Source organism: Leuresthes tenuis, unplaced genomic scaffold (assembly GCF_036924035.1).
Source record: "Leuresthes tenuis unplaced genomic scaffold, fLeuTen1.0.hap1 SCAF_10, whole genome shotgun sequence".
Taxonomy (NCBI): Eukaryota; Metazoa; Chordata; class Actinopteri; order Atheriniformes; family Atherinopsidae; genus Leuresthes; species Leuresthes tenuis.
This window is the reverse complement of record NW_027325364.1, coordinates 7,656,757-7,670,834: the sequence shown is the minus strand read 5'-3', so window position 1 is coordinate 7,670,834 and position 14,078 is coordinate 7,656,757. Positions and strand designations below refer to the sequence as shown.

Here is a 14,078-nt window from a genome sequence, read left to right as displayed (position 1 = left end):
AACAAGAACACGGATAAACAGCTTTATCCTAGATACATGTTCAGAAAATAAAAAGCATGTATATTACTAGAAGCGTCAAATAATATTATAAAAACTCACATATAGAACAACAGACCATAAACAATAAATCAAACGGTCGACATTTCGGTTTATGTGGGGAAAACGAACCGTAATATTGCGGATCCACCTCTGTGAGGGACCGCGCGCTCCCGCGTATAGGGGATACAATTTCTCGCGGGGATAACTGCCTTGACACAACACCGGCTTCTCCGGTTAGCGTCAGTGCCATGACAACAGGACGATGGTTCCAAGCAAGAGAATGAGAAATGTGATGTTTGTGTGAACGAGGAGTAACAAACGAAGAGAAACGTTTTTGTGACGGTAAGAAAACCTGAAAACAACGCTCAAAGGTCTTTGTCATTGACGAAAAAACTGTTGATTTGCATTGGCACCGTTTCTGACCTATTAGCTAGTACATATATAAGTTGGAAAGCTAGCTAACTAGCCGCGGCTAAGCTAAAGTTAAAGCAGTCAGATTGACATTAGCTGCAATGTAATTTACCTTTGTAGGGATCTTTGAATCGTAGCAGATATGACAGCTCCTGAGTGTGTGTCCCCAACTATTTCTATTGCTATAACATGGAGGACAGTGTCTCCCAAACATGATCTCTTCTCGGTATAAAGATAAATAATCAGGTGTGTGGTTATGTACAACTGCAGCCCAACAGTATTCAGAGTAGTTTCCACTCTTGCTCTTGGCTGAAGTAAAATTCTAATTGCTCTCAGTACTGTGGGATGTTATGGAGATACCAGGCAGCACAGACACAAAACATACACCGAGTTATTCAACATCCCAGAAGAAATGTTAAGTTGAGTTTCAGTTCCCCCTCCAATGTTGTGATTTTCAGGTTACTTTTTGCCCTGCTAAATCGAACTGTGCTTGTGTAAACCGTGGTGAACTGTATCACATTATAACATTACATTTTTTTTAATATGAGCTATTGAAACACTTTGCATTAAAATGGTGTTTGCATGCATAGCCAGACATGAGTTCATTGTCTTTTTAACTTGTGTAAGTGCACTATAGCATGATGCTTCTTAGAAGGTCACAGAGAGTTGGTCCTTATCCTTTCTGTGGTCAGTTATTAGAGTTCAGATAAAGACAAGAGAGTGATGATGAAATGTTGTACCAGCTTAATTCTTACTTGATAAATAGTAGGAGAAAATCCAAAAGATGCTCAAAGCCAATTTACTTTAACCCTAGCCTAGATCTATAAGGCAGTGTGCTGTGGATAGCAGGGATTCTCTAGGTCTGGATTAACTGCCTGTTCCACCTGCTCAGCATTTAGCAAGTAGAAAAGCTGCTTGCCCCCACCCACCCCCCCCATTCTCCTTTTCAATCACACACAATCCGAAGGTCACGTGACTAACTCCCTTCGCGGCATTTGGCTGTCAGTGTAATGCACAGAGCACTAAGGCTTACTGGTCTAGGTGACAGTGTGGCCATTGCAATGGCTCGAGCTCTACCTTTCTTGGCAGACTGATTCTGGAGAGTCCTTTTGTAAAAATCAGAGCGACTGTGGTTTGATTTGTTGCCAGTGGGATACATTTTTAGAAAGGATATGAATAAATAGTCTGTACACCTTCTTTGTTACCCATTGTGCTGTTCTTGAACAAGGCACTACCACCCTACTTCTCCTGCTGAAGCTTCTCAGTAAATTGTATTTAGTACTGCAAATTGTTAATGCTTTAAAAAAAAAAAGAATGCCTGTTGTTCTTTATTGAGTCAAACATTCTTTATTTGTGTCTTTTTGTTCATCTGTCTGTTGACCTATGCTTAATCCTAAAGTCTTACATTTCCTGTGTCTACATGACAAGAAATTTGATCTTAAAGGTATCGCTACATCTTATTATGATGTAATTGAAGATAACATTTTTGCACCACTGAGTACAGAGAAAAGCATGAACAGGACATTTTATGCATAAATCTAATTCACAACATTCAACACCTCCTTGTTTTTCTGTCTGTCCTGTTAGAGGCATCATGTCTTTGTTCAAAGCTCGTGACTGGTGGTCAGCAGCTCTTGGCGAGGGTGAGGAGTTTGACCAGGGATGCATGTGTGTTGGAGACGTGGACAACAGTGGCACAGGACATGGTCAGTTTGTGAAGAGGAAATGGTCTTCAAACAAACCTCCACAGATCTTACAGACTGCAAGCCTTAGCCTGAAATATGTTCATGTACTGTGCTTGTATTGGCCTCTCCTTGTAACATTTTCCTTCTTTCATGATATGAAAATCATCTGCCTCTATAATTTTACTGTCCAGCTGAAGTTAATACAAACCTACTGTCCATCGCTAAAACGCAAATAAAGATTAATGAGTCCGAGTTTATCTACTCCTTCAGATTATTGAACTAATATGTAGTCAGTTTTGGGTCAACACCTGAGTCAGCATTGTTTTTTTCCCAACAAAATTCTGCAAAACTTGATGATGGTGAGTGATAATTTCCATCTAGACTATGACTGTTCTCCTGTCATTTAAACATTTGCAGACAAGATTGTGGTGGGCAGCTACATGGGGATGCTGCGAATCTTCTCCCCACATACCAATAAATCGAAGGAAGGGGGCCCGGCCGATTCCCAGCTTCTAGAAGTTCAGCTCCAAAATGCCATCATCCAAGTTGAAGTGGGCAAGTTTGTCTCGTAAGTATATTACACAAACCTGGGACCAGGTCTGGCAAAGCCCTGCTAGCTCACCTGGTTGAGTGTGCTACACGTGTACAGACAAGGCCCAGGTTCGAGTTAAGCCTTGGGCCAAATTCTTAATGCCATTTTTCTTTGTTTGGCCTTAAAATTCCCTGTATATAAGCTTGTCAGTAATTCTATTTTTATCTCTATATTAAGTTCCTTACCCTATTAAAATATAATTAATAATAATAATTACTTCAATAACATTTTAATACCTTTTGTAATAAACAGTGTGTATTCCACATGACAAATTTATCAATGTTTTTGAATAATTAAGTAGATTAGACATTTAGTCGTACTCTAAAAATATGATTTTCTTCTATTAAAATGTTACATTTACATTTTATTTGTAATGCAGACACACATCTCAGATTGAATGATGTGGTTTTTGTCATTCAAATGAGACTGGGACTGTTTTAAGTGGGGTTTCATGCCCATATGTTTTTTATTTCTTTATTTTCAGGAGCACCAAAAGCTGTGCGAAGACCGATTGTTTCCCCAGTTTCTGTTATATTGTTATTTTGTTTTTGTGTTATAAATGTTATTTTGCCACAATGATTCATATTAGCCTTATTGTCTTAACCTTGTCTGCGTGTTAAACTTGTGAAAAGTTGTTCTATGAAGAACTCTGACTGACTTTTCAAGCTCTGTGGAAAAAAATCATTCAACTTCCTGCACCAAATACTGAAAAACAGTAGAGTAGCAAAGTTTGGACGGAGCCGTTTCTTTATTTTATTGTGTTGGATTTCTCCTTTAATGACGCTGCTGCAGTTTAGATTTTTCCCGTGTTGGAAATTTAAGTGTGAATGTTGAGCCTGATTATGTAGGACTGTTATTGCAAATTGAGAAGCACCAGAGTGCTTATTCAGACATAAGGCCAACACATTCGGTTGATGTTAGATCAGTGGAAAGACATGCAAGTCTGAAAAGGGCTTACTGTGCAGCTTCTGACCTGACGCTTATGTTTTAACTGTATTTTGCTTGGTTAGCGGGCGAGTGGTCATGAGTGGAGAGGACAGGACTAGTATGAACTAGTTATGTACCATTTATGCAAATCATAGTCCGGACCTGATAACTGTCGGTGTGGCAAGAGCACACAACGTAATTGTCCTGTTATGGAAAGCTCAACTTCAACGTATTTATATACAGTACAAATAAGTGAGCATTTGAATGGTTGTGGTCTAAGCTCATTGACCATATCTTGAGATTATGTGTTAAGCATCTAACTATGTACAAAGTATTTATGATGGGTTATCATAATCCAGCAAATATAGAAATAGACAATATATTTACATACTTGTGTGGTGCTGCCCCTTTACCATCGACTTCAACACTTATGTGTTACGTTGCCTTTCCGTGGTTGCACAGGAACCTCCTGGAAAGCAAGGTTTCTGGGAAAAGCTGTGGTTTATCTCAATGACAGCCTGCGTCATTACACTTGGTGCACAATCCAACTAAACCAACTTGTTTGGAAGACGTTTTGTTTCGTTACCTGTGGTTTTTCAGCACAGCATTCTTCAGGGACTGGTGGGCATTTTGGAAGTTGGCCTTGACAGTGAAGCATGTTGTCAAAGGCAGGCTGAGGTTTGCAGACGGTGAAAAATTAGTACGGTTTTCCAAGGAAGAAAGTAAACATGTGGGATCCACTTTCTTCACTCTTGTTGTCCTTTCTCGCAAAAAAAAAAAAAAATATTGGTCTGGTTCCAGAAGTGGACACAGCCCTTTTCAGTCGTTTTGTGGTGAAGTAGCTAAGTAACAAATCTAGGATCAACATTGCTGGAACGTCACCCACCACTCCACCATAACCATCATTTAAAGCAAAATACAACAGCTGTTACAGTAATTATTTTAGAAGTATGGGTTAAAATGAGAGTGGATTCCACCCTGTAGCTGAGAACATGGCTTAAGCCACGGTGAGGAAGCATCTGCCCTGCTGGAATGTCTGAGGAAGAAACTTTTCCAGATGCAGCTCTGGGCCCATTGTCAGAGACCTGTTATCCAGCTCACATCTGGCTCATTTGATTCAAACTTCTTGGCACACATTTTTATCCAGCCACCCGAGCTGACATGACATTTAAATTAGGGCTATGGCAGTCATAAAATTAATTAATTAAATTTTCTTCCCATCTTTATTGACCTTCTGCTTTAGTGTTTTTCGAGGATGGTTCCAGCTGTGGTTGCAATGGCTAATGTAAAAAAAAAATGTTTTGCTATCTCGACAGGTGTTCAGAGCTTCTTCATCTGGCTGTTCTTCACCCCAGAAAGCTGTCGGTCTATTCTATTTCAGGTAACAAACGTAAAGTATACGAATGTGTGCACGTACCAAGCATTAACTGGTTTTTGCAGTAATTCCATCACACATGTTCAGTGGGAATTTAAATTTTGAAAAGCTTCATACACTTATTTTTTTTCTGACATTTGTGTATGAAGGCACTGCCGGGAATGTGGAACATGGAGACCAGTACCAGATGAAGTTGGTTTATGAGCATAATCTGCAAAGAACTGCCTGCAACATGACTTACGGCACGTTTGGAGGAGTCACAGGTACTTAAATTCTCTACTTTGTGTTCAAGCTACAGCTGACATGCTGCAGAAATGCCAGCTGGCTTGACTTAACTTTATCTCTGAGTTTTAGGTAAGACTTGATGTTATTTACTGTATGTTTAAATTTGAACTCCCTGATGGAAAAAACTGAGAACAGGTCAAATATGTAGCCTATCTGTGACGATCGAACGAATGATGGAAATCCTGGGATCACACAGACATTTTGTACCATCTCCATCTAAGAAAAAACTTAATGCCCATCAAAAAATAGGGTACTTACATATTTTACCAGTTTTATTTGTGGGTGTCGTTTTTTTCTACATTTAGCTCTGAGGACCAATTAGAATTTTTAAACTATTGGGGAGAGGAAACTTTTGCAGAGTATGGTTTTTCCTCTTGACTGCTTGTACATAGTGTTGATTTAAGGGTTAAACTTCGCACTGTGTTTAGGATTAGGGCTTGACATTTAGTAGTGATGGGTTAGTGGCCCTGGGGTGCATTATTCCAGGGAGAGTCCTCACATATACACGCACAAAAGGTATGTATGCACAGGAGGACGTTTGTGCTTGTGTCTTGGCAAAGGTGTATGGCAGCAAATGTGTAAAAGTTCTGTAAGAAGAGCAAAGGAGGGAAAAAGAGAAGGGTCATGTAGCTGCTCTCTTTTTTTAGTCATCTGGGCTCTCGGAAAAACCAAGTAGGGGAAAGCCCTTGAGTCGTCTGCATCCAAGAAAAACCCACACACACGTGTGCACAGACACACGGGGAACCCCCTTTAAAGTAAAGAAAATGGCCTTTCCAAATAAAGAGTGTTTTGTCAATGAGTGTGTGTGTGTGTGTGTGTGTGTGTGTGTGAGAACAGAGCACTTGCCAGACTCTGTGGCCTGCGTGATGAACCTGTCATTCACTCCATATTTAGAGAGTCTGTCTGTCTGTGTGTGTGTGCGTGTGTGTGTGTGTGTAGTTGATTGATAGAATAGTCTGGGCTAATTAAAACCAGTACCTCAGCCTGTCCTCAATGCACGTGTCTGGTGCATACAACAAACCACTGAGTATGACTTTGTTTCCACACGTTTTCTGTTTTTTTTTTTTTGTCACTTCCTTACTCCTAAAGTCTAAAACTCAAAATGAGCACTAACGTCATTCACATTAATTATCACTCATGGCAACACATATACACATGCGTTACAAATGGGGCGAGCCACACTCATTTCCCTCATTGTCCTGCCTCCTTTTTTCCTGTTCACTGTTTCTCCACTAGATGGTGGTGCAGGTGCTAGAATTGCACTCATTTGACCTACTGTATGTCCTGAATGAATGGGATTTTGTATTCCTTCTTGAGAGGGAATTCCCTTTTCCCTACCTCTCAGCAGGGAGTTCATAGTTCAGCTAAAGAGTGGAGTCTGGAAGTGTTGAACTGATGGAAGTTCAGTGTCTTGCTTAGGAGCCATTTCAGAAGAATGTATCCAAGGTACCAAGTATCGCTGATGCTACTTGGCAAATCTTCGCTTTTGATTTATTTTCTCTTTTGACAGCTCACATTTCTTTTCCAAATCGTGATTGTGTTAAAAAAAAAAGTAAATTGCCCTTGTCAGACTGTATAATTTAAATAGCTTTTATAGGCCTGAGAATGCCAAACTATACGTTATGTTGAAATATTGGGGTTTTTCATGAGAGAGAAGGGTACCAGGAGGTCCTGGTATCAGTTTTTATCTCGTATCCTAACATGGTAATGATTGTGTGTTTCTGCTTGATAAAATTATGGAAGGCATGATCTGCCATTTATTTAATGGGATACAATAGAAACTGACAGCAATCAAGTCAAGATAGAGGGGGAATGCCTGCAAATTAAGTTCCCCAGCTGTAATCAAACCAAAGATGTTGTGATGACATGTGGTTACTGGTGTGAAACCACGAGGGCTCCAGGTTGGGCCTGTGTTTAATTAACATGCCCGAAAAGAGAATCTTTTATTCATTGGCTGCTTGTGTTTCATCATATACCTTATTTTGCACTCTTCTCTATAATTTCTGTTTTGCCTGTTTACTGTGGCAGCGGTTCATTTCCAAAACCCAAATTACAGTAATGAAAAATCACTCCAAACTGCAGATACGTGTGTGGCGTTATAGTGTCCGATAAAGTCAGATGAGTTGTTTGATCTGCGAGGGTTTTTATTTGAGGAAGTTGCTCCCCGTTTGCCCTGCTGTTTCACATAGTTTACAAGAAAATGAGCCGGCCTCTCGGCTGATTGGCTGAAAGACAAATGCACAAATATACACTTAGTGATTAACACACATATATGCACAAACCTGAGGGTGTTTTGTTTGTTTGTCTACTGAATATGGAGAGATGGTAACAGCTCAAAGGCCAGAGCAGTTGGAAGAATGAAAATGTAAGTTGTTTGACAGCACGTTCAAAGTGTGTGTTTAAATACGACAGTATGTGTGTGTGTGTGTGTGTGTGTGAGCACACGCGCGGACGGGTGTGTTTTTACAAGTCATGTCTGCTCCTACACGTGAGTGTGTGTATGTGGTGGTCTATAATAGCAGCCATTTAGCGGTGCTGTAGGCACAGTAATAGCAGCTCTGTACTAATACTGCTCTAATAGCTGAGCTGCCTCTGGGTTTGGGTCACATTCAGGCCACACACACTCACACCAAGAGTATGGACTGGTCTTTGCCAGCGTAGGCCAGACACATGTGACTTGAAAAGACGCTCGCGAAGCAAAGAAAAAGTTGGCCAACATTCTCTGGACCCTGCAGGGATCCAGTCTTTCACATGTACCGGCGGCAGTTTCTTTCTCACACACTCTCACATTCTCACACACTGAGGCGAGGTGCTGCCCACTGCACTGTGCGGCCAGCCTTTGTGCTTTGTTGGCTGCTCTGGTGTGCTTGTTCAACATGTCTTCCTAATGACACTGATACAGGCCTGTTTCCTCCTCTGTGTCTGGGCCGTGGTGCCCTCATACTGGGCTCTTTGACATGTTGTACCTGGGCATGTGAGGTTATATATTCACAGTTGCTATTATTACACACATTTTGAGTACGTAGCACTTTACTTTTCGTTGATGCTACTGAGCTGTGTCAACTGTCTGTCTGTGTGTGTTTATTTTGACCCTTACACTGACCACCAGACACCTGATAAATCGGTTTAGTGCTTGTCTTGGAGTAATATCCATTTCTCTGGTATTCATTGGTTTTTAGAGTTGTGTTTATAATAGAATGACCGGTGAACATGAAATTGACTGTAATGGTTCTTTTTCAGCCCAGGTTCTTGTGACCTGTTCTGATTTTCTGTTCACATCTGGTATATCTTAAAGGGTCCAAGACACAGTGCTACCATGACATATCATGTAGCAGAGTGTGGCATTGTTTTTAATTTACCATATATTAGATTCAGAAAATATGAGATTCCCTTCCACTGATTAGCATATGACAAGCAAATCTATTGGCCCATAAAGTAAAAAAACTTAAAACTTGTAACTTTTATTGGACTGTTTAGATTACATCGAATCATGGATTAATTTAACCGAACTGAGAGAAAAAACACATTCTTCTCAGATCACAGATCAGCTCAGTTATCAACACAGGCTTTTTCAGTTTTGACTTTTAGCCAAGATAAAGCCAGAGATTTTGAAAAACTCACTCATTTTTCCAATTCCTCTTGGCTGGATTATTGCAATTCCTTTTACGTGGGTATAAATCAGTCTTCTTTTCATTGTTTGCAGCTGGTACCAAATGCAGCTGCTCAAAGAAAGAACTCCATTTGCTTTGTGTTTGTTACACGATTGATTTAAAGATTTTATGGCTGGTTTTATAAAGAGCTAAATGGTCTCACAACCTATCTTAGGTTGGCCAATCACATGCTTTTTAGATGCTCCTGGTTCCAGACACAAAAGAAGAAGGTGAGTGTGTTTTTGCAGTGGCTGCTCCTAATCTACGGGACAACAAAACTATTCATGTAAGAGCTGCTCTTGAAGACTTTCAAGATCCTATTGAAGACCCATTTCTTGGCACTTTGATTTGATCTATTGTGTTTTTATAGGAATGTCATTTTTCTACTTTTAGTCCATTTTAAGTATTGTATTGATGTTACCCGTTGTGTTTTTATTGATTGCATTTTGGTTGGACTCGTGTTTTTTTGAGTATACATTTTAGATAAAATTAACATCGACAATCACATACTCATGATAGGTCATAGAACCCAGAAATAAGTAAATGTGTTTAAAAAAAAGAAGAAATGCACAAATCAACCTTTGCATGACATGGTAGATCAAACATTTAGTTTTCACCATAGCCAAAATCAGCTGAAAGCAAAGAAGGCTTCAGCTCTAATTTAGTAAAAGTTGAATAAATGTTACATGAGAAAATCCTAACCGGGGTATTTGACAAGTCGTACACAACCCTAGTGTTGAGGAGAGAGTTTCAGCGCCACAGCTGACGAGAGTTTGTGCCTTTCCACAAATTTTCCCCATCGAAGACCCAACATTCAACACTATGCGTTTACTCTCCAGACGTCGCTATCTGCACTACAGAAAGGGGTTTCTTTTCATCATATCAAAAAAGAAAAATGCATGCCAAAATCTAAATTCACAAATCTGCAGATGGCTACAGTCACCTTCACTATTTGCTGTGGCTCATTATCAAACACTATGTTTAACTCTTGTTTTCATGAGGTGTGGTTGCAGTATGCAAGACCTTGTCCTTGCGTGTGTTAACGGCCACCATGAACGACCGCTCATCACTCCAACACACACACTCACGTGTTTACAGAGAATAGGTGTGTAGGAGTGTGCAGCTTTTCTGTCTAAATCCTTGGTGAATGATGGTAAGTGTGTGTATGTGTATGTTGCGCTGTAGGTGGCTGTCTTCCTGACCTCTAGTTGATGGCAGTGTGAGTTTTAATAGCGCATTGAGGCCTAATTATAGTTCTCTGGTCACAAAGCCCCACTGCTTTATGGCCATGTGTGTAGCAGTGTGTTTTGTGTGTCGGGGCTTTGTATTTCCTACATGAGACCTTTCCCAAGAAACACACACTCTTATGCACATTCATACTCAGACTCAGGTGTGTGCGTGCGTGTGTGTTTGTGTGTGTGTGCGTGTGTAGAGGTGTTAATAGAGATATCAGATTCAGCAAGAGGGAGAGTTACACCTCACAGCACAACACGACATCCTGGCTGAAATAAAACAGAAGCCATCCTGTAAGTCATCTGGGATTGTTGGTGCTTGGGTCAGAATGTAATTTATTTTCTAAACAAAGTTACCGCTATCATAAAACAGGATATGTAACTTAAAACTACATTTCTTTTTTTTTTTTTTACCTCCCAGTTCCGTTGGCTCTTGTTTGTATAAACCACACAAGTGTAAAAAGGCTACACAAAGGCTCGTGTTCTTGCACAGTTCGATATATATAAAAATGAACACAGCGCGAGCGTGCGGGCAGAGCTGCAAAGTGTCGAGAAAAGTTACGATTATCTTAGCAAATATGCAATTAGTTTGATCATTTATGAGTTGCACAGGTCCGTCCTCTCCAAACAGAACAGCTCCTCAATAAATACACCTGCTAAGCAACGCCATTAGGATGTGATGCAAATAACCGAATCCCAGAGAAGGACTTTCAGCTGCTGTTGAGCTGGGACGTGCACTTTGATGGGCCTCCACTCCTCTTTTCTCTAACTGCTTTATTCTGAGCCTGATGGATGCAGACTGGTGTCTCCCTGGCTTGGGTCTCCCCAGTTTTCTGCTTCACGGTCCATGACAGCAATTATCATGACATGATGTCACTGCACAGCCTGCTTACTGCCTGTGAATTTGATTCTTACATGTAAAATAGCCCCCCCCCCTTATTGTCAGACCACTTATTTATTTTTTGTGTAAGTGCTTCATAATTTCCCATTTGTTACTTATTCAGAAGACAAACCCCTAAATAATCACTTTTTGGGAGGAGATGAGATGGGGCATGTGCACTCACTTTGATATTCGTAATGATTTATCATGGAAAGGTGCGCAGGATCAAGAGAGTGCAGACTTTTTTTTTGCATGTGAATATTTCTTGGCCTACATACTTTTCACAATTTTTGACTACGCCTTTCTTCAGTATTAAAGCTGCACAGTGTTTTATACTTGAGGCCCCAGTATATTTGTTAGATTAATGGTTTCACTAACTAAAAACTGATGTCCTGCTACAGCTGGTTATCAACTTAGTATTTAACCCAAGTTTTTATCAATGTGGATATATGCACACTTTGGTGTAAAGGGGGCGGTGTTGCCATGAGATGACGGATCACAAACATCAATCTGTTGCTGCATATTTCTTCCAACTATTATTTAAAAACTACTATGAAAAATCTAAATATGCATTGCCTGGTAAAGTCTGAATGTTACTAAACTGCAACCAAAGCTATGAAGGAGAGCTGAGTAAGGCTCTGACTGCACCATCACAAAGACACTGGTACATCTGACTGTGTTGTAACAAACTGCATGTAGCGTGTGTTTTCTTGTGAATAATGCAACATCAACAGCCTTCTGAGATGTTCCCTGACATTTTGAAAAGGTCTTTGAACTAATTAAAGAAAACCTGTAGATGCGATTCAGATCAGGAGGCTTATTTCAAAAGTCCAAGCAAATTTTCTGTCATCATTCAAAAAAATGTTTAATTGCTCAGTGATTTTGATTCCTTTTTTCAAAAAAACATTTTTTAATCTGCGTGTTTTAGTAAATCCATGCACACAGCCATGTTTGTATTTTAGGCTGTACATGCATGCATGTATTAGAAAAAAGAAAAAAGCGAGGGGAACCTTCATCATTCATTGATTTTATTTTTATTTTTAAATGTCTTTATTTGCTTTTAAGTGTTATAATAAATGAGAGAAAGCTTGGGTTTATTATAGTTTTTTTCATAATTCCCCCCATGTAAATTGACTGGTTCGTGGTGCTTTATCTTTTGTATCTTACATAGATTTTTCAGAGAAATTAAGGTTTGTAGCACAGGAATAAGTGAGCCGCATCTATGACACCGACAACCCAGGGTTGAACTTGAAGTTACCTTACACAGCTACTAATCCAGCATCTTAGTTTAGGCGCCTGGTCTAAAGCCAAAGTGTGTATACCTGTTGTGTGTGGTGGAGCTAAATCCTCCTGTCACAGAGAACAACAATGTTTGATGAATTATTCATATGTAAACAACGGAGAACACTTTGAGAGATAATCGCTCTTCAAAGACGTTCGTGGTGTTGAACTATGTTGTTTAGACAGAAAGTGAGGGAGGAAGATGATGAAAAGGTCTGGGGAGAAGGTCAAACATTGTTCACCCCCCAAAAAACCTGGCCAATAGCAGAATGAAATTGATGCGATTGTCAAGCCATATAAAACTTCCTTTTCCTGACCCAGTGTAAGATTGTTTTTTGTTCTGACAAATCCGACAAGCCACTTGAACCAGAGTTCAAGGTAACATTGCATTTGAGAAGACCACAGCAAGAAATGAATTACTCTAGCATGAAATTCACTTGTTTTTATCTCCAAAGAAGCAATTACTCAAAGAACTCAGTTGTTGCTTTTTGTGTAGATTTCTTTCTTTAACCAACATAAATACATTTTTTTTGCTTTTGAACACATTATAATGGCAACAGTTTCAGTGCTTCCCAGGGGATTTTGTTCCTGATTAAGTAAGTGTTAACCATCTCCTTTGCTGTTCCCCATCTTTGTTAGGTCACCATTCCCTTTGCATTCAGTCTATGGACGGGATGCTGATGTTCTTCGAGCAGGACAGCTACTCTTTTGGTCGGTTCCTCCCTGGTTTTCTGCTGCCCGGCACGCTGGCTTACAACTGCAGAACAGACAGCTTCCTCACTGTGTCCGCAGCTCGCCAGCTGGAGAGCTACAAGTAGGTTTCCGTTTTAGAACACATCATGATATACTGTGAGTAGCAATGATATTTGAACTAGATGAAAGTAAGGGAAAATAAAAAAAGCATTTATGCTATTACTTTGATGAAACTCCAGTAAAATATAGCAGATTTATTTGTATTTTGCAGATTGCAGAGATTTTCTGAGATAATTCAGAATGATCAGAACAGTTCTTAGAATATTAACTTGTAACATCCTTGGAAATTAGATTAATTAGATTAATGTGGTATCTTGGAAAGTTCTTCATTTAGGCCGTTATGGAGACACTACTTGTGTTGTGATGATTCCCCACCAAAATGATAAGGAGAATCAAATGATGTCTTAGATATTCTCAAAAAAGAAAAGCGTGTTATAATTTAAATTGAAACATAGTAGCTTGCAAGTATTAATCTGCAGGTTATAGCAGTATGAAGCTTCACCAACCTGAAGGCGTCCATTCTCACTGCAGAGCTGGCGAGAATGGACCAAAACAAACGGACACAATCTCGTGCACACATGGTTTGATCAGATCTAACTCACTTTAATGTAAGCACGTGCATGTCTGCCATGTCCTCCTGGAGTAGCCATATCTCTCAGTCAGAAGGCTTTGTCTTTGTGAGTGTACACTGAGCACATGTTTAGTTTTCTCTTCCAGCTGTTTGCCCCCTCTATCATCAAGAAACTCTCCAGACTAGATATCTCAGTGAAAACATTGACTGCACTGCTCTCTCTGGACACACAAACACAGCCCTGCAGTGCAGCTGCTGTTGTAAATTACACAGACCTTCGAGAACCTTCACATAAATGAATACACTACACCCCTAATTACAGCACCAAGCTCAGTATTTCTGTACAGTGCAGTATATACTGTGCAAATTAAGTAATTAAATTCACTATTTCCTGCAC

At 39.9% G+C, this 14,078-nt stretch overlaps 1 protein-coding gene across 1 annotated transcript in view; it reads left to right on the top strand.

Annotated features, from left to right (window-relative positions):
- The first annotated feature begins 243 nt into the window (after positions 1 to 243).
- The window catches only part of bbs9 (Bardet-Biedl syndrome 9), a 148,888-nt gene continuing 135,053 nt past the window's right edge, over positions 244 to 14,078 (top strand). Inside the window, exons 1-6 of the mRNA XM_072393775.1 lie at positions 244 to 381; positions 2,038 to 2,156; positions 2,553 to 2,703; positions 4,971 to 5,035; positions 5,179 to 5,292; positions 12,997 to 13,171. Coding sequence (XP_072249876.1) covers positions 2,045 to 2,156; positions 2,553 to 2,703; positions 4,971 to 5,035; positions 5,179 to 5,292; positions 12,997 to 13,171 — 617 coding nt within the window. The 5' untranslated portion in view covers positions 244 to 381; positions 2,038 to 2,044. The remainder of the gene's footprint in view (positions 382 to 2,037; positions 2,157 to 2,552; positions 2,704 to 4,970; positions 5,036 to 5,178; positions 5,293 to 12,996; positions 13,172 to 14,078) is intronic.